Source organism: Canis lupus, chromosome 5 (assembly GCF_048164855.1).
Source record: "Canis lupus baileyi chromosome 5, mCanLup2.hap1, whole genome shotgun sequence".
Classification (NCBI taxonomy): Eukaryota; Metazoa; Chordata; class Mammalia; order Carnivora; family Canidae; genus Canis; species Canis lupus.
In genome coordinates, this window is record NC_132842.1 from 73,166,047 (window position 1) to 73,184,322 (window position 18,276).

The 18,276-nt window shown below is 41.4% G+C and overlaps 2 protein-coding genes across 4 annotated transcripts in view; one reads left to right on the forward strand and one right to left on the reverse strand.

Moving 5' to 3' along the window:
- The first annotated feature begins 1,662 nt into the window (after positions 1-1,662).
- On the forward strand, positions 1,663-18,060 carry RPA2 (replication protein A2). Its single transcript, XM_072827566.1, has 9 exons — positions 1,663-1,936; positions 2,173-2,279; positions 6,624-6,725; positions 6,856-6,969; positions 9,154-9,228; positions 9,889-10,005; positions 15,621-15,728; positions 15,910-16,004; positions 17,320-18,060. The coding sequence occupies exons 1-9, from the start codon at positions 1,927-1,929 to the stop codon at positions 17,402-17,404; spliced, it is 813 nt and encodes a 270-aa protein (XP_072683667.1). The 5' UTR covers positions 1,663-1,926; the 3' UTR covers positions 17,405-18,060.
- The window catches only part of THEMIS2 (thymocyte selection associated family member 2), a 36,654-nt gene continuing 21,900 nt past the window's right edge, over positions 3,523-18,276 (reverse strand). For 2 of the 3 annotated variants that reach the window (XM_072827562.1, XM_072827564.1), the window contains exon 6: positions 14,390-16,636. In XM_072827562.1, coding sequence (XP_072683663.1) covers positions 16,494-16,636 — 143 coding nt within the window. In that variant the 3' untranslated portion in view covers positions 14,390-16,493. Of the gene's footprint in view, positions 3,770-14,389; positions 16,637-18,276 lie in introns of those variants that run through there. The other variant, XM_072827563.1, reaches the window with a different exon arrangement.

An 18,276-nucleotide genomic window follows, 5' to 3' on the forward strand; every position in this document is an offset into this window, starting at 1 on the left:
AGAGAAGAAGCTCTAACTCTGAAAGTGGGGTCACAGGTAAAAGATCTCCCCACCATCTATCCCACAAATACGGTGATATAAATCTCTATGGAAAAGAAAGGTCAATGTGGGCTGCAGGTTCTTGCCCCCTCTCCTTAATTTTGGTCACACTCTTTATACAAGCCCTGCCATAATTTCCTTCATTCTTAAATGTATGATTGTCTCAGCTGAATTTATAACTAATCGAACCCCAAATGAACCAATTACCCCGAGCAAATCCACATCTTAGATTTCCCAGAATCCTCTTAATTTCAAACATTTTATCCTATATATCATAAATATGCTCTTATTTGTTACACTGTGTAAATTTCAGTCACCTTACCCTGAATATAACAACGTCCTCATGTTTGCCTCAGGTTTCTGTCCTTGGCTGTATCTCGATTTGGAGGTTTACAGAATTTCCATAGGTAAGGGGTGGCAGGCAGGCTATGTCTGCCCCACAGATACCTTTTCTCTGGCCCACATGGTGTTTTTAAATTTTTAAATTTACCCGCACTTAAAATTCAGAACTTTTTAGACAAAAATCAAAATTTCTGGCGTCTGCTAAAAATATAGATAGATGACACCACTGAGACCATATTCCTTGTCAGTTGCTATTCGTCCTTATTTTGTGTGGTTATTTTTGTCACTGTGGAGAAAAAAAAAGTAAAAAAAAATAAATAAAATCCCCTCTATTATCCAACCTACTACATTTACAGTTTTCCTGCCTGACTCACATGTCAACTTGAGTTTGTGCCCCAATTCTAGAATGTTCAGGAAGGTACAGCGACTACACTGGTGGATGCAATCAGACCACTTAGCATCTCGTTGCCTCGGCTGCCTCCTTTGTTAAAACCGAGACCGTAGCGGCATCCACTTCACTGGATTGAGTTGCTAAATGTGAAGTATTTAAGACAGTGGCTGCAGTTTTAGAAAAATAAAATGGCCCAGAAACCCAGGGACCGTACCTATCTCATTCACTGTTGAATCCCACTGACCAGCACATAACTTGGAACAAAAGAGGCAGCAATACATACTTTTTACCAAAATAAGTGAGGCATGAGGGAGCCTAACAATCTAGCGAAGGAGCTGACCGACGTGCTCTCTCTACAGGAGGGACAGAACACTGCTACGTGAAGGATGGTTTAAACAATCGGGGAGGCAGAGGGGACAGGAGGTGGGCAGGGGCGTCCTGGGGGAGAGGTGTATGTTACTGCAGCCTCGCCGGGGAAAATCAGGACGAGGGAATGCCAACAAACGAAGACAACCTGGCTTTTTGTTTTGTTCTGTTTTGGTTTTTTGCTAATGAACTAGCAATCCCACCACGTGCCTCGCAGACAGCGTGGCGAGGTCACCGAGTGCGCAAGCGCCGCACGATGACGAGGCGGAGTCGCCGAAGCAAGAATTTTGCGGGGCGGGGTGCTGTGTTGATTAAGGCGTCATCTGATTGGTGACAGTTTGGCGGGAAAAGGAAGACGCCGAACAAAGGAAGTGACGTAAAGTGTCGTTCACGGGGGGGAGGGGGGATTATACGGCCGGAGATTCGTAATTGTCATTTTGATTGGTTGTTACTTTGAGAAACGGCCCTATCAGCCTCTCGCCGCTCCTTGCTTCCGCTTACGCAACTTGTTTTGCCCTTAGTAAAAATGGCCGTAGAGGTTTCCGGCCCCATCGGAAACAGAGTGCGCGTTTTCTTGAGACAGGAAAAAGCGTAGAGTTCGTGAGCATTGATTGGCTGAAGCCAGAAGCGTCCTGGACGCTGATTGGCTCCGTCGTTCGCGGGAAGGAGTTTGTGGCACCAGCGGGAAGTGCGCTTAGCACTGCGGCCGCAACAGGGTTCTGAGGAGTCCGGCGAGCCCACCTGACGGGAGTGTCGCGGACCTCTTTCCTGAGGGAATAGTGACCAAGATGTGGTTCGGTAAGCATGAGAGTCGCGAGGAGGATAGAGCGAGAGGGCGGGGGTCGGAGAGAGGCGCGCGGCGGTGGGAGTGGAGGAGGCACAGGGTGGCGAAGGGGCGGGGGGCCGGGGCACGGCGGTGGGACAGGTTAGCGCGGTGCTGGGGGTGCTTGGCTGTGGGGGGAGTCTGAGGGGGCCTGGTGCTGTCGAGAGGCTCGGGAAGCAGCGCGGGCACTAATACTGCCGTTTCAAACCAGGCGGATCTGAGAGCTACGGCAACTCCGCCTTTAGCGGAGCCGGCGGCTACACGCAGTCCCCGGGGGGCTTTGGATCGCCGACACCTTCGCAGGCTGAAAAGAAATCAGTAGGTTGAAAGAGTATTTCGTTTTCTTTCTTTCTGTCTTGAAGCTCCTAACACCCCTGGGAGAAACTTGATGCGGCGAAAGATTCCAAACCTGAACTGGTTGGATAATTAGCAATTCTTGCCTTACCGAATCTTAGAATTAAGTGCTGGAAGTTTTTGAAAAAATAAACTTTCTCCTACATTCACTTCCACTGTTGAATCGGCTTTATTTTGAAATTTACCAATGTAGCTAATGAATCAGTCTTGTGGAAAAACTGGACTTGTATTAGCCTACTTTGCATTCTTCATGTAATCGATTTTTTTTTTTTTTTTAAAGCAAAGCGGTAGAAGTATTAAGCAGAAACACGGAGAAAGCTCTCAGAAGTGAGAGGGGTCCCGACAGGGTTGCCCTAATTTTTTTTTTTTTTAATTAAACGTAATGAAGTGATAAAAAGCTGTGGAAAGAGCATGTTCTTGGATAGATCTATGTGCTACCATTGCTCCAACACTATTTACAGGGTTTTATTGGACAGATTTCTTAACATTGGGAATCAGATGGGATTGCTACTAAATGGGATTAATAATACATACCTTACAGGTTGTTGTGAGACTTAATATTCTAGTTTATGGTATATATAAAGTGCCTGCCCTGTAGTCACTTTGAATAAATGGTCCCAGATTTCTTTTTTCTTTTTTTTTTTTTAAGTTTTTATTTAAGGAATTTCTACACCCAACGTGGGACTCAAACTCAGTGATAGAGGCCATAGATTGAGTCACATTCTTTTCTGACTGAGCCAGCCAGGCACCCCTGATCCCACATATTTTAGTTAAAAAGAACACAAGTGTTGGACCCAGAATACATAGTGTCCAGAATCACCTTCTCACTGGCAGTATCTTTAGTGGCACAACTTGAACCTTGTGACCCTTGGTATTTCTCATCTGATACTGGTACTAGTACTACTTAAATCACAGGGTGGTTCTGAGAATTAATAAATAAGGTAATGTATGGGGAAACAATCTGTAAAAAGATGTCCAGATTCTTGTTATTTACCCTTTCAGAAATGAGTTTACATTTCACAACTACTGTTGATTTCATCCTTTAAATGCAAGGTTGATTTGGCTACTCTGTTAGGTGTCCTTCAGATGTGGTGTTAAGATTCAGTATTAGCAGGTTCTATGGTTTTTATACAGATTGAAAAGCTTTTACCTAAACCGTTAATTCAGGAGTGTATGTCGGTGGGAAAGAATTCATTGATAATTCCCATACATTTGGGCGTTGCTTTATATTTTTCATACAATTTCATATAATCATTCCATAAGGTATTGTTTACTTCCTTATACAACAGAGGCTCTGGGAGATGGAGGGACTGCCTAAGCTTCTATAGCTAGTAAGTAAGTGGGACTAGATAGTACACACGGGACACAAATCCAAAATCTGGTGAGCAGCTTCTCTATTGCAGTTTTCTTTTTCCCAGGAAGACCAGAGGGGACTCTCGTACTCTTTGTCTTCCCTAAGGTTGTGAAGGAGAAAGCAAAAATTAGACCATTGGTTTTCATCTTTCTAAGCTTGACTGTTTTCTTCATTCTAGTTGATAGAATTTTTCTCTCAGATCCCTAACTTGGATTGTGTATTAAGACAGCTTTTCAGAGAGTGATGATGGTTATAAGCTGGAAATTCAAACCAAGGGATCCCTGGGTGGCGCAGCAGTTTGGCGCCTGCCTTTGGCCCAGGGCGCGATCCTGGAGACCCAGGATCGAATCCCACATCGGGCTCCCGGTGCATGGAGCCTGCTTCTCCCTCTGCCTGTGTCTCTGCCTCTCTCTCTCTGTGACTATCATAAATAAATAAAAAAAATTTAAAAAAAAAAAAAAAAAAGGAAATTCAAACCAAGATCTTTATGTTTTTAAATCTAGTGCCTTTTCCACAGTAAATTAGATAAACACCCTATCTAATTTCCTATCTACTGTAAACCTGTTACATTTTATTGAACCATGTGAAATTTTCAGTACTGACCACTTTTTACCCATAAAAATGGTGTTTTCATACAGTGCTGTCAGAGTAACCTGTGATTCATAGCTAGAAAATAATTTTTAAGTTAAATATTCTTATCCTGGCACACTCTCTGTGAATCTCTTGGAACAAACCAGGGACTCCTTGCAATCATAATAGGTGCTTGTTAAAAAACAAGTGTCTGTGATTTGAGATAAATTTGAAGGTATAGGTAACACCTCAGGCATTACCCATACGTAATTTTTTTAACTGAGGAATGATAATGTTTGTTGAATACATAATACACGTAGAAATCAGCATTAGTATTTTTATATACATTGTATGTTTTGTTTAGAATTTGAAAGGTGGATGTCCACTGGACAGAATTGGTGGTGGCATGTCCAGGGCTATGGAGCTGGGATTGAACACAGGTCCATAGGACTGTGTGGCACCAAAGCCCATGTTCTTGTTCCTGTTCCCAGTAGTGGTTCTTAGTTTTCTTATGCTGAAAATACAATGAAAATCTCACCTGTGATAGGTGGAAACGGAATATATAGTAGTGAGAGCTAAAACATGACCTCAGCAAATTTTCAGTCTATAAATACCAATATCACATGTAACTTCACTTAAAAAATTCCATAAGGTAAAATTGAAAAGCATTTATTGATTCTTTCGTATCCTTATTAAAAGCTATTGCAGATATAAACAGTGAGGAACACTGACAGAATAATTGCTAACATTTTTTGAGTTCTTATGATGTGCCAGGTATTATTTGAAGTACTACACCATATACTTAATTTTCATCATTTTATCATTCCTAGTTTTACAGATAAGAAAACTAAGATCCAAATGAGTTGAAAAACATGACTATGAGCACACTGCTCCTGAGTGATAGAGCCATAATCTTAACCCTCAAGCCTTTTGTGACTTGTGCTGGTAATTGGCAGGGCTTACGTTATACCATCCTGGCAATGCTCATCATTCAAAATTATGCTTCAGCAGAAGGAAATGTTGCTAGTATCATGGACCTTCAGGACAAAGCTGTAACTGCTAAATCCCTGAGTGCCAAGATTCCATTATGTTCTGTCTTACATGTAGAATAGCTATCAAGTTCTTGGTTTTTGACAGGAAGAACTCTAATCTTTAATCCACCATGCATTGTCTTCCTTGTAGTTATTTCCTAAATGAGTTTATAAGAGTGCATATTTACCCTTAGCCTGTAATGCCTATCCCTTACTGTGTTTTCACTGTCAGTGTTTTCATACTTCAAGGTAGAGCATGAGTGCTACTTCTTGAAAGTGCAAATACGTTTTTCGGGGTCCCATGCTCATTCTATAGTATATCAATACCAGGTTTGTTGTACCTCCATTAGGTAGGAGTGTGTTGAGGGCAAATCATATTACTTTTTTTTTTTATCTTTATGCCATGACACAAGCCCTGGCCAGTGGCAGGTGACAATAAGAGTTTATACTGTTGTTAGGCTGCCTTTTTTTTTTTTTTTAGGCTGCTTTTGAATTGGATTTCAGTGTCCTCATTAGACATTCTTTTGCTCAACACATTGTGTCCTTTCCCTTTAAGATGGCCAGTGTGGCCAAGCCTTTATCCCATTTTCCCCAGACTTCCATCCAATCTTGAGAGCATCTGTCCTTAAGAGAAAGCTATACATCTAACTTTTGTTATATTTTATTACAAGATTTAGAGCAACTCTAAAACTTTGTCTCTGCTAGCCATTTCTCAAACCCTTTCCAAATACCACCTAATGTAATTAGTAGTAGCCAGTTCCAGCTTGCCTTCATCCTAAAACTGAAGTTTGTTTTATTCCAGGGGTGCCTGGGTAGCTCAGAGATGGTTAAGCATCTGCCTTCAGCTCAGGTCATGATCTTGGCGTCCTGGGATGGAGGCCCTTATGGGGCTCCCTGCTCAATGGGGAGTCTGCTTCTCCCTTTGCCCCTCCCCCTGCTCTCTCTGTGTGTATCTGTCTCTCAAATGAATAAATTTTAAAAATCTTTAAAAAAATTTTTTTTTTCAAAAGCAGGTCAGATCATCCTTCCTTAATGTTGTCCCCACTCTGGCTTGTTTGTTCTAGTGAATCCATAATGCCAAAAAAATTAACCACTGATAAGGAGCTTTGGAGTCAGGCACACCTAGTTTGAATTCAAAAATGTGGTATGTGTTAGCTATATGACCTTGGTTTCCATCTCTGTGAAGCAAGGGTGATGACGTTCATTCTGAAGATTCAGTGTTATGTATGTAGAGTGCTGTGCTTGCTTCAGCAGCACATATACTAAAATTGTAAAGTGCTTGGTACATGAAAGGTGTTAATGGGTGGTAATATTATTTTCTTAATTGAATGTATACATATTTTTTATTTTCAGAGAGCCCGAGCCCAACACATTGTACCCTGTACCATATCTCAGCTGCTTTCTGCCACTCTAGTTGATGAAATGTTCAAAATTGGGAATGTTGAGATTTCACAGGTAAGTAAAATAGGTCATGGAAGAGATACTTCATCATATGAAAAATGAAATAAAAGTTATTTATTTAAAAATACATAAATGTTGTTTTAGTTTCCAGGAAAACCAAACTTTTTTTTCCCTTCTGATCTAGGTCACTATTGTGGGTATAATCAGACACGCAGAGAAGGCCCCAACCAACATTGTATACAAAATAGATGACATGACAGCTGCACCCATGGATGTTCGCCAATGGGTTGACACAGACGTAAGCAGTTATTTCTGAATTAGAGTGGGCTTACTTTGGGACTCTGGAGATGGGGAACTTTTTTAGTCTTTTTAATTTCTTAGTATAAAAATAATTTATAAGCAAGGCATCAAAGGCAGAAACCCTAAAATGAAAAGTTACTACATTTGATTTCATAGAAATTTAAAATGTTCCAAACCCTACTATACTAAAAGCAAAGTTAAAAGGCAAGTGACAGAGACAATAGAATACAAACTGTGAAAACAGGATTTTTTGTTGTTTTGATTTGTTAGAGAAGGAAGGAGTAGTAGGACAGAGGCAGAGGGAGAGAGGATCTGAAGCAGTCTCCACACAGGGTTTGATCTCACAACCCAGCTATCATGACCTGAGCCTAAATCAAGAATCAGACACTTAACCACTGAACCACCCAGGTGGCCCACCATTTTTAATTTATTAATTTAGCATAGAAAAAAAAGAATGACATTGTCCACCTCTGATAAGAGTGGTAGGTAGCACAGTGCCTCTACCACTTAGTAGGTACTTACTAAATATTTGATGAATGATTTGTCATTGTTTGTTTAGGGAAATGGATACCATTCGACCTTGATGGTTTGAGTATAAACTGATAAAACCTACCTCAAAAATTAGCTGGTGAGGGCAGCCCAGGTGGCTCAGCAGTTTAGCGCCGACTTCGGCCCAGGGCATGATCCTGGAGACCCAGGATCGAGTCCCACATCGGACTCCCTTCATGGAGCCTGCTTCTCCCTCTGCCTGTGTGTGTCTGTCTCTCTCTCTCATGAATAAATAAATAAAATCTTTAAAAAAAATTAACTGGTGATCAAAATCATCCATCATAAAAATATTGATCTAGCACTCCACTGCTAGAAGTTTACATTAAGGAAATAATTAAAGATGTATGCTGAGATTCAGTTGTAAGAATGTTGATCATAGCATTGTTTATTATAATAAAAAATTAAACAATCTCAGGGGCACCTGGGTAGCTCAGTTGGTTAAGTGTCAGACTCTTGGTTTAGGCTCAAGTCATGATCTCAGGGTTGTGAGATTGAGCCCCAAATTGGGCTCTGCACTCAGCAGGGAGTTGGCTTCCCTCTCCCTCTCCCTCTCCCCCTTCCTCACTGCCGTGTGCCCTCCTGCCCCCCAGATCCTTTTTTATTTATTTGAGAGAGAGAGAGTGTGTGCACAAGCAGGAGGGAGAGGGAGGATCCTGGGATCATGACCTGAGCCAAAGGCAGACGCTTAATCAACTGAGCCACTCATGTGCCCCTTCAAATCTTTAAAAAAAAATTTTTGCCCCTGGGACTTCAGCTCAAGTCATGATCCCAGGGTCCTGGGACTGAGTTCGCATCAGGCTCCCTGCTCAGCAGGGAATCCGCTTCTCCTTCTCCCTCCACCCCTTCCCTACCACTGTGCTGACTCTCCCAAATAAATAGTCTTTTTTTAAAAAATTTTTTTATTTATTTATGATAGTCACAGAGAGAGGCAGAGACACAGGCAGAGGGAGAAGCAGGCTCCATGCACTGGGAGCCCGACATGGGATTCAATCCCGGGTCTCCAGGATCGCGCCCTGGGCCAAAGGCAGGCGCCAAACCGCTGCGCCACCCAGGGATCCCTTTTTTTTTTTAAAGATTATTTATTTATTTAGTCATGAGAAACACACAGAGAGAGAGGCAGAGACACAGGCAGAGGGAGAAGCAGGCTCCATGCAAGGAGCCCGACGCGGGACTCGATCCCATGACCCCAGGATCATGCCCTGGGCCAAAGGCAGGTGCTAAACTGCTGAGCCACCCGGGCTACCCATAAATAGTCTTTAAAAAAATAAAAAATAATTTTCAAAATGCGAGCAATAGAGCACTATTAAACCATGGTATATTCATGATACATAGCTGGTGATAGAGAAATGTATATACTGTCACAAAGTGTTTTTTGATGATATACATAACATAGGAATTTGGAACTGGAAGTTGTCTATAGAAGCCTTTTTATTCTAATGTCTGATTTTTTAAAAAGGTAAATTCTAAAAGGCAGGCAAACTAGTTAGTGCCACATGAGGATCCTTTCGTGCTCTTACTATATAATGCTTTCTTCCCATATATAATTTAGCAGTTTTTTTTTTAATTGAGCATTTTAAAAATTTCACTGGCATCCCTAAAACCTTAATGTGATGGGTTTGTATTTATTTTTTAGGATGCCAGCAGTGAAAACACAGTGGTTCCTCCAGAGACGTATGTGAAAGTGGCTGGCCATCTGCGATCTTTTCAGGTAAAGTCAGAAGAAATAATAATTAAAATATATTTACATGAAGCAATTTCTGGAATCATTCCTGAGTTTAGGATACTTAAGATTGAACCAAGTCTTTATGTTAAATGAGAGTTAGATTGAAATTACTTCGTTATTCTCTTCAAAGAGAAATAATGGGTTTTTAGCTTAATATAAAATATAAAACTAACAGGGATGCCTGGCTGAGTCAGAAGTGCATGCAGCTCTTGATCTCCAGGTTGAGTTCTAACCACATATTGGGTATAGAGATTACTTATAAAAAAAATAAAATCTTAAAAAAAACAACAACTACTACTAATGGAATGGTAGAGAAAGAACAGGATCCCTGCCTATAATTGCCATCCGTGGCATCCACTAGGGGTAAAAGGGAGGCACTGGATTCGGAGTTCAGGAGACTATACTCTGCTTGGTTGTATAACCTTGGGCAAGTTATTGAACTCTGAGCTGGTTTTGTTTTTTTGTTTTTGTTTTTGTCCCATTAATGACTATATTAGGGTTAACCTTGAGTTAAAAAATTTAAGTACATAACACATTTTTTCTATATTGACAAAATATAACCAAGACAAGTGCCACAGTGTTTTAACCTGAGGTTGATTTTAATGTGCTTGTCCTTTATTCCCATTTTTCTCTTTATTTTAATAGAACAAGAAAAGCCTTGTAGCCTTTAAGATCATGCCTCTGGAGGATATGAATGAGTTTACCGCACATATTCTGGAAGTTGTCAATGCACACATGATCCTGAGCAAATCTAACAGCCAGGTGAGCAACTTTACTCTCAGAATTTTTCTTCCTCTCTGGAAGAACATAGACATCCACTGTGCTCTGGCTTTGATTGGGGGGGGGGGGGCTTTGATTTTCTTAACGTTTTGAAGGTTGAGCCAGAACAGAGGCCTCACTCAGTCTGCAGAACATTTTCTTCATGAACTTTCCCATGTTATTTTATTCCAAAGGAAGCACTCATGTTTTTTTTCAGAATTACAAGTTCCTCTGACCCCACTTACTTGGAAGGCTGAGGCCTAAGACAATCTTTAAGTGTAGACACATAATTATATAGGCTGAGCACTTGGCTCCAGGATTATATTCAGAGAAAAATCCCAAGTAGGATGGCATTTTACTGCTCTTCTTCTAACCTGTTGGCTAAAACGATGCACCATTATTTTCTCCCTGAAGTTATCTTTCTTGCTTCACATTGAAATTTCTCAGCATTATTTTCTGCTGTGTGAATTCCATTTGTCCAGTCTGTCTATGACCACAGAGGGTTTGTTTATTCTTGTATTAAAATGTCTTTAAAAAAAATAGAATGTCTTTAGATTGGGGTGCCTCTTCTCCCTCTGCCTGTGTCTCTGCCTCTCTCTCTCTCTCTCTGTGACTATCATAAATAAATAAAAATTAGATTGGGGTGCCTGGGTGGCTCAGTTGGTAGAGCATGTGACTTGATCTCAGGGTTGTGAGTTCAAGCCCCATATTAGTTGTGGAGCCTACTTTTTAAAAAAAATGTCCTTTGATTATTCTGGTCTCAGGTTGGAAGTTTATTGGTTACAGCGTAGGAGAGGCTGGAGAACTCATGAACCACTAAGGATGCTATTGCATCCTATTCTGTACCAAACAATTTGGTAAGCACTGGGGATACAGAGAGAAATTCATTCCTTCCTTTGAGAGATATTTTTTTTTTTTTTTAATTTTTATTTATTTATGATAGTCACAGAGAGAGAGAGAGAGGCAGAGACACAGGCAGAGGGAGAAGCAGGCTCCATGCACCGGGAGCCTGATGTGGGATTCGATCCTGGGTCTCCAGGATCGCGCCCTGGGCCAAAGGCAGGCGCCAAACCGCTGCGCCACCCAGGGATCCCGAGAGATATTTATTGAGCCTGGTATGTACCAATTATTATTCTAGGCCTTTGGTAGGTCTTAACTAAGGAGTGACATGGTCTTGAGTTTTTAAAAAATTCACTTAGGCTGGGCTGATGTATGGAGTATAGATTATGAGGCACTAGAAATAGCAAGATAATTTAGGATTAATAGCAACAGCTGAGATAAAAGGTGGTTGGACTTTGACATATTTTGAAGGTAGAGCTGACAAGACTTCTTGGTGGGTTACATACAGGATATAAAGAGGGAGGGTTCAAAAATGACTTCTGTGTTCAGGGCTTGAGCAACTAAATGAAGCCAGCACATTTGAAGGGTAAAATCCAGAGTTCTTTTGGACTTAGCAAGTATGAGGTGTCAGATATCCAAGTGGAGAACAGAATGGATGGTTGAATGTGTAGAAGTGGGTTCCAATGGAGAGGTTAGGGGTAGAGACCGAACTTTGGGAGTTAAAGCCTTGGATGAGATGAGATAGCTGGGGAGGTAAGAGGTCAGAGAGACCTAAGCTCTGGAACACACTAACCTTTAGAAGTCTGGAGTAGAACAGAAGCCACTAGAAGTCAAAAAAGTCGCCAACTGGCAGGAAGAAACCAGGAAATGTGATTCTGTAGGATATGCTTTAAAAAGTATTTTAGAGGGCAACCTGGGTGGCTCAGCGGTTTAAGGGCCTGCCTTCGGCCCAGGGCGTGATCCTGGAGCCCCGGGATCGAGTCCCACATCGGGCTCCCTGCATGGAGCCTGCTTCTCCCTCTGCCTGTGTCTCTGTCTCTTTTTCTCTCTCTGTCTATCATGAATAAATAAATAAAATCTTTTTAAAAAACCAAACAAACAAATAAATAAATAGTATTTTAGGAAGGAGGGGATGGTGATCAACTGTAGAATGCTGCCTTGAAGTCAGGAAAGGTGATGAGAGAAGTCTGCTATTGGATTTGGAAACCTGGATCTTCAAAAGGGAGGCTTTGATAGAGGATGGGGAAAGTGGGTTAAAAAGAATGGAATTGCATAGAAGGTTTAGGGTATTTATTACCATACTTAATGACATATGTGTATGTATCACATATTTCATAAAAATGATTTCAAAGTGAGAATGTGTAGTTAGGGAGTGGAAACTGGGAATATCGACAGTTATATTGAGGAGTAAACAAAACACCCTGGGGCACTTGGGTGGTTCAGTCAGTTAGGTGTCCGCCTTTGGACCCAGTCATGATCTCAGCATCCTGGGATTGGGCCCATGTAAGGCTCTCTACTTGGCTATGGCTAGGAGTCCACTTATCCCTCTCATTCTCCCTCTGTGCTCTCTCTCAAATAAATAAAAATCTTCAAAGCAAAATCCTGCTATCCTGCAAAGAGTTTGTATTTGAGCTTTGGAGATTCAGATCACTTAATCATAAATGCAGGATAAGTGGCAAGCACAGGGTGCTTTGAAACCTTGACATCAAGAAAGACCCCTTGAGGGATCCCTGGGTGGCTCAGTGGTTGAGCGCCTCCCTTCAGCCGAGGGCGTGATCCTGAAGTCCCAGGATCAAGTCCCACATCAGGCATCAGTCTCCCTGCATGGAGCCTGCCTATCCCTCTGTCTGTGTCTCTACCCCTCTCTGTGTCTCTCATGAATAAATCTTAAAAAAAAAAAAAAAAAAAAAAAAACCCTTGGAGGAGGTGATGCCTAAACCAAGTCCTAAAGGATACATGAGGTGGGGTTACCAGGACATGAGCCACTTTAAGCAGTGTCGGGATAAGAAACAGCATTCAGTTCAGTATTATTGGATCATAAAATGTGAGGCTTCTGTCTAACCAGCAGGCAGTGTGAAGGCATTTAGCTTGAAAACAGGGGACCATGACTGGTGTTTTATTTATTCCAAACAGTAGGCATTTAATGAACATTTATTGAATGAATGCATCTCCTGACTAGATGGGATTTCTCCTAATGAGCTTCCACAGTGTTCTTATATCTGGTATAGGTACTTAACACATATAATGTTGTATCATCCTATTCATTCAGTTCAGTGGATAAAGCATGGAACACATCCTGCACCAGACCAGACACAGTGTGAAGGTGGAGAGGCTGGTGGCAGGAAGTGCCAGGCCAATAGTGTAATGACTGCTGTGAGAGGGAATGGGCCAAATGCTGGAGGAGCTGAGAAGGAAGAACACGGCTGACTTGGTTTGGGGCTTGTCAGAAAGCTCTACAAAGGCAGTGGCAATTAAGTTGGGCTTTGAAGGATGAGAAGTCAGTGTTTCCCAGGCAGATGAGAGGAAGGGCATTCCAGACAGGGAACAACATGTTCGAATCAGAGGCATGTTTATAGTTGGCAAGAAGTCAGGTGCCACTGGGGAGTGAAGTGTGTCAAAAAAGTAACTGTCTGAGGGATGCCTGGGTGGCTCAGTGGTTGAGTGTCTGCCTTTGGCTCACGTCATGATCCCAGGGTCCTGGGATCGAGTCCTGCATCGGGGTTCCCACAGGGAGCCTGCTGTTCCCTCTGCCTGTGTGTCTGCCTCTCTGTGTCTCGTGAATAAATAAATAAAATCTTAAAAAAAAAAAAAAAGAACAGTCAAATAGAGATTTTTGACGTCTAGTTGTGGTAGGTCTCGAATGTGTAGGTTTCTATTATTTTCACAGGCAGGGGGAGCCACCTGAAAGCTTTCCAGCAGAGGAGGGATGTGATCGGAAGCTGAACAGCAAAGGAGGTAGCAAAGGAGGGTTGACCTGAGTCAGAGAGACTAGTGGCTGAGAGGCCACTGGGAGGCCAGGATAAGGAGGGTGGACTTGACCTACGCTGGAGCTTGTGTGATAGGCTGTGGTGACAGATTGTGGGAGGTAAGTGAATGGACTCCCAGACAACTGGAGTCTGTGGGATGGGGTTAGCTTTACTCACTGAGGTGGAATGGAGCAGGGCAAGCAGATTTGGGGACGGTCATAATCTTACTTCAGAGTGTGTGAGAGGGCTAGGTGGATGTATCCAGTCAATGGCTGGGAACAAGAATTTGGCCTAGGAGGAGCTCTGGGATGGAATCCTGGGGGAGCTGTCAGCCTTTTGGGAGATAGGGAGAGAGAAAAGCTGGTAAAAGATACTGAGACAGTACAGTTTGAGAGGTTAAGTGGAGAACCAGAAGAACATGCCTTCAAGAAGCCTATGAAGGGATGGGTACATTCCAAGAGGAATGTGGTCAGTGTGTCTTTCTGAGACTGTTGGGTATGTTGGTTGAAAAGTCATTGGCTGAACACCAATAAAAAAATAAATTTATAAAAATAAAAAAAAAAAAAGAAAATTGAACTAGGAATTCCAAACATAGAAAAAAAGAAAAGTCATTGGGGGGCAGCCCCCGTGGCGTAGTGGTTTAGTGCCGCCTGCAGTCCGGGGTGTGATCCTGGGGACCCGGGTCAGGCTCCCTGCATGGAGCCTGCTTCTCCCTCTACCTGTATCTCTGCCTCTTCTCTCTCTCTGTGTCTCTATGAATAAATAAATAAGTAAAAAATCTTAAAAAAAAAAAAAGTCATTGGTGACTTCATAAGAGGTTGCAGAGGTATATTCAGTAGTGAGCGTCCAAATAGTAGTGGGCTAGAGAGTCATTAAGGAGAAGTGAAATGGAAACAGTGATTATAGTCTGCTGTTCTTAAAAATTTGGTGATAAAAAAAGAATAACAGAGTGATGGGAACCATCTTTTTTTCCTCTCTCTGTCATGCTTCATGTCTAGGTGACAGTAAATACTTGAGAGGGCAGTGAGTGAAATGGGTGAATACAGGGGATCCCTGTGTGGCTCAGTGGTTTAGCACCTGCCTTTGGCCCAGGGCACGATCCTGGAGTCCCGGGATCGAGTTCCACATTGGGCTCCCTGCATGGAGCCTGCTTCTTCCTCCTGTGTCTCTGCCTCTCTCTCCCTCTCTATGTCTATCATGAATGAATGAATGAATGAATGAATCTTTGGAAAAAAAAGAAATGGGTGAATACAGCTTGGTGAGCATCCAGTAATGTATAGAATTATTGAATCCCTATGTTATACACCTGAAACTAATATAACCTTGTGTGTCAACTATACTTCAATAATACAGATTTTTTATTAAATAATTATTTTTAAAGATTTTATTTATTTATTCATGAGAGAGAGGCAGAGACACAGGCAGAGGGAGAAGGTAAAAACAAGCCATAAATAATAAATAAGTGCATGTTTGAATAGTAAAGTACCAAGGATAAATAAAGACTATTATAGCAAATCTCCAGGTAATTTTCTTCTCGATGCTAGTTTTCCTCTGGTTCCCCTCAGCAAAAATAAGGAGCTAAGAGGTACCTTTCTCTCTGTTTGATATTCTGTGCTTCAAAGAGTCACTTTATCTTCCCTTGAAATACTTGTTAATGATGACAGTCATCCTTTCCAGTGTAAGCAATTGTTATTGGGAGAATGGCTTAAATTATTTTTGTGAGCTGCTTAATCAACAGGCTATCTAACAATAACAAGGACTGTGTTTAAATTGGTAAATTTTCTAACACTGTGAACTTCTTTCTTAATTCAGCCCCCAGCAGGGAGAGCACCTATCAGCAATCCAGGAATGGGTGAAACAGGAAACTTTGGTGGGATTAGCTCCATCCCAGCAAATGGCCTCACTGTGGCCCAAAACCAGGTAAACACTGTGTGGCTCCAGAAATTCAAGACACAGGCAGTCTTAAATTTGTTACTTCCCTAATGAATCTCTAAGGTTAGGGACCTGAACCATTTCTTTCTTATAAAGGGACTCAGGTTTACATAAAGAAGTTGATTCAGAGTAGTTGCTAAAATCTTTCTCATTTGAATTGAATCTTCAGGTGCTGAATTTGATTAAGGCTTGTCCAAGACCTGAAGGATTAAACTTTCAGGATCTCAAGAACCAGCTTCAACACATGTCTGTAGCCTCAATTAAGTGAGTATTTGGTTTCTAACAACTGGAGCTCTAGAATTGTACCCATTTCAACTCACCAGGGTTTCCTGATAATGAGAAGTGAATTAAAAATAAAAATAGAACTGTCAGCTGCAGTCTCATTGACAGAAGGGAAGTTGTTCAGTCATGGAAACATAAAAAAAGAACTCAAAATGATGGTGCTTCCCGTCACATCACTGATTAACTTGTTCATTTTTTTTTTTTTTTAATTTATTTATGATAGTCACAGAGAGAGAGAGAGACAGAGACACAGGCAGAGGGAGAAGCAGGCTCCATGCACCGGGAGCCCGATGTGGGATTCGATCCCAGGTCTCCAGGATCGTGCCCTGGGCCAAAGGCAGGCGCCAAACCGCTGTGCCACCCAGGGATCCCTAACTTGTTCATTTAACAAACAGTGATTCCCATTATGGGCAAGGGATATAATTTTGTCAAAGTTGACCAGATAAAATTTGACCTGGAGGAGTGAGATCTTCAGCTCCTGGTCCTCACATGTATTGTCCCATTGGTGTTACTGTTTCCACTGTGGAGATGTGCATTTGACTGTCTGAACCTGAAACCATAGAGCGTCCTTCCAACATCTTTTGTTTCCATGTTAGACAAGCAGCTTCCTGATCCTGATGAAAGAATCAAACAAGCAGAGTATTTTGGTGCATTTTGTTAGTGTAAATCACTTGATATTCTAGGTTTACACAGAAAAGAAAGGCTTGGGTCTAATTTCATTTCCTGTTTTATAAAATGAAGATATTAATTCATATCTCAGAGTTCCAGTGATGATGAGGTACAGAAACACTGTCATGTAGTAGTTGCTCTGTAAATTATTGCTGTTATTAAATAGGCAGTTAATACTATTAATATTATTAAACATGTTACAGATACTGATCCTGAGAGCCTTAAAGGGTATGAAGGTGTTCTATTGTTTCTGCAAAAGGTCTTTCCTTTATGTCCTTCAACTTCCCAGAGGGTTGGTGGGAGGAGGAACTTTGAAAAATAGGTGTTTATACTAGGAGTTTTATGTGCATGCGGACTATATTCTTAGATCCTTGTTTCAATTTGCATAGATTGGCATTTGAGTTAGGCTCTATTTTCTTGCCTTTATACCATTTGGTAGAGGGGTCCAGGGCAGCTCTGTTAGCTATTGTCTCCATGCATTGTTTCAGTTTTGCAATTTTACTCGCACTTCTCCCCGCAAGAGTCCCCTGTGAGCAAAATCTGTGTTTGGCCATACCCAAAAGACAGTTTCCTTTCTTCTGCATCAGTTTGATAATGAGCCTTTTTTTTTTTCTTTCTTTCTTTCTAGGCAAGCTGTGGATTTTCTTAGCAATGAGGGCCACATCTATTCCACTGTGGATGATGATCATTTTAAATCCACAGATGCAGACTAACTGGATCTAATTGAGTACTCCAGGTATTTTCCAGCTGGACCAGATTTCATAATCTGTTGTCTCCAACTGTGCATATGTTTGGTCAGTTGACGTCTAGGGAGTAGGTTTCATCTAGAAAGGGTCTCATTTAACATCCTTTTGAAACTTAGTGCTCTGGCTTTTTTGTTTTGTTTTGTTTATTTTTTTTTTGTTTTTAATTTTTGTTTTTATGAAGCTCAATTTTGGGCAGTTGATGAGAATATAAACCTGGGTGGACTTTCTTAAAGTTACGAATCAGCCATTTACAACATCAGGACTGATGGAAGTGGGAGAGACATACTACCAAGAGAGTTGGGCAGTATTAATTAAAGAATACTCAGGAGTTTCTGCTCCTATAATGTTCCCTGTTGAGAGAAGATGAGCAGAACTAGGGCCTTCAGCAGGGAGCTAGCCAAAAAACCTGCTAACCTCTGCCTGGTTTTGTTCCACCCTTTAGTTGGCTATATGGTATTATTTTCAGAATTGCACTTTCCTTCACCTTGTCATGACTGCTGCCGAAAGTGTGTTTTTATGAACATGAAGTTCTAGAGTCGTGACCTCATGAGAGGAGAGGGGAGAAAGAAATATTTCGATTTCAATACAAAATCCATATGTTTAATAAAAGTTCTATTGCAGAATCTGTGGAAATGTTTTTTTTTTTATTCCTAAGATGGTATAATTAATACTTTTATAATCTGAGATGTGTAGCATAGCTTGACTTGGGTTTGATATCTTGGCTTTCCCATATTTAGTTAGGATCTTGGGTAGACTACGTCAGTTCTAAAGGCCTCCCATTTCCTTATTTATGAAGAGAACTGTGTCATTTCCTCATAGGTGTGTCGTGAAGATTGAGC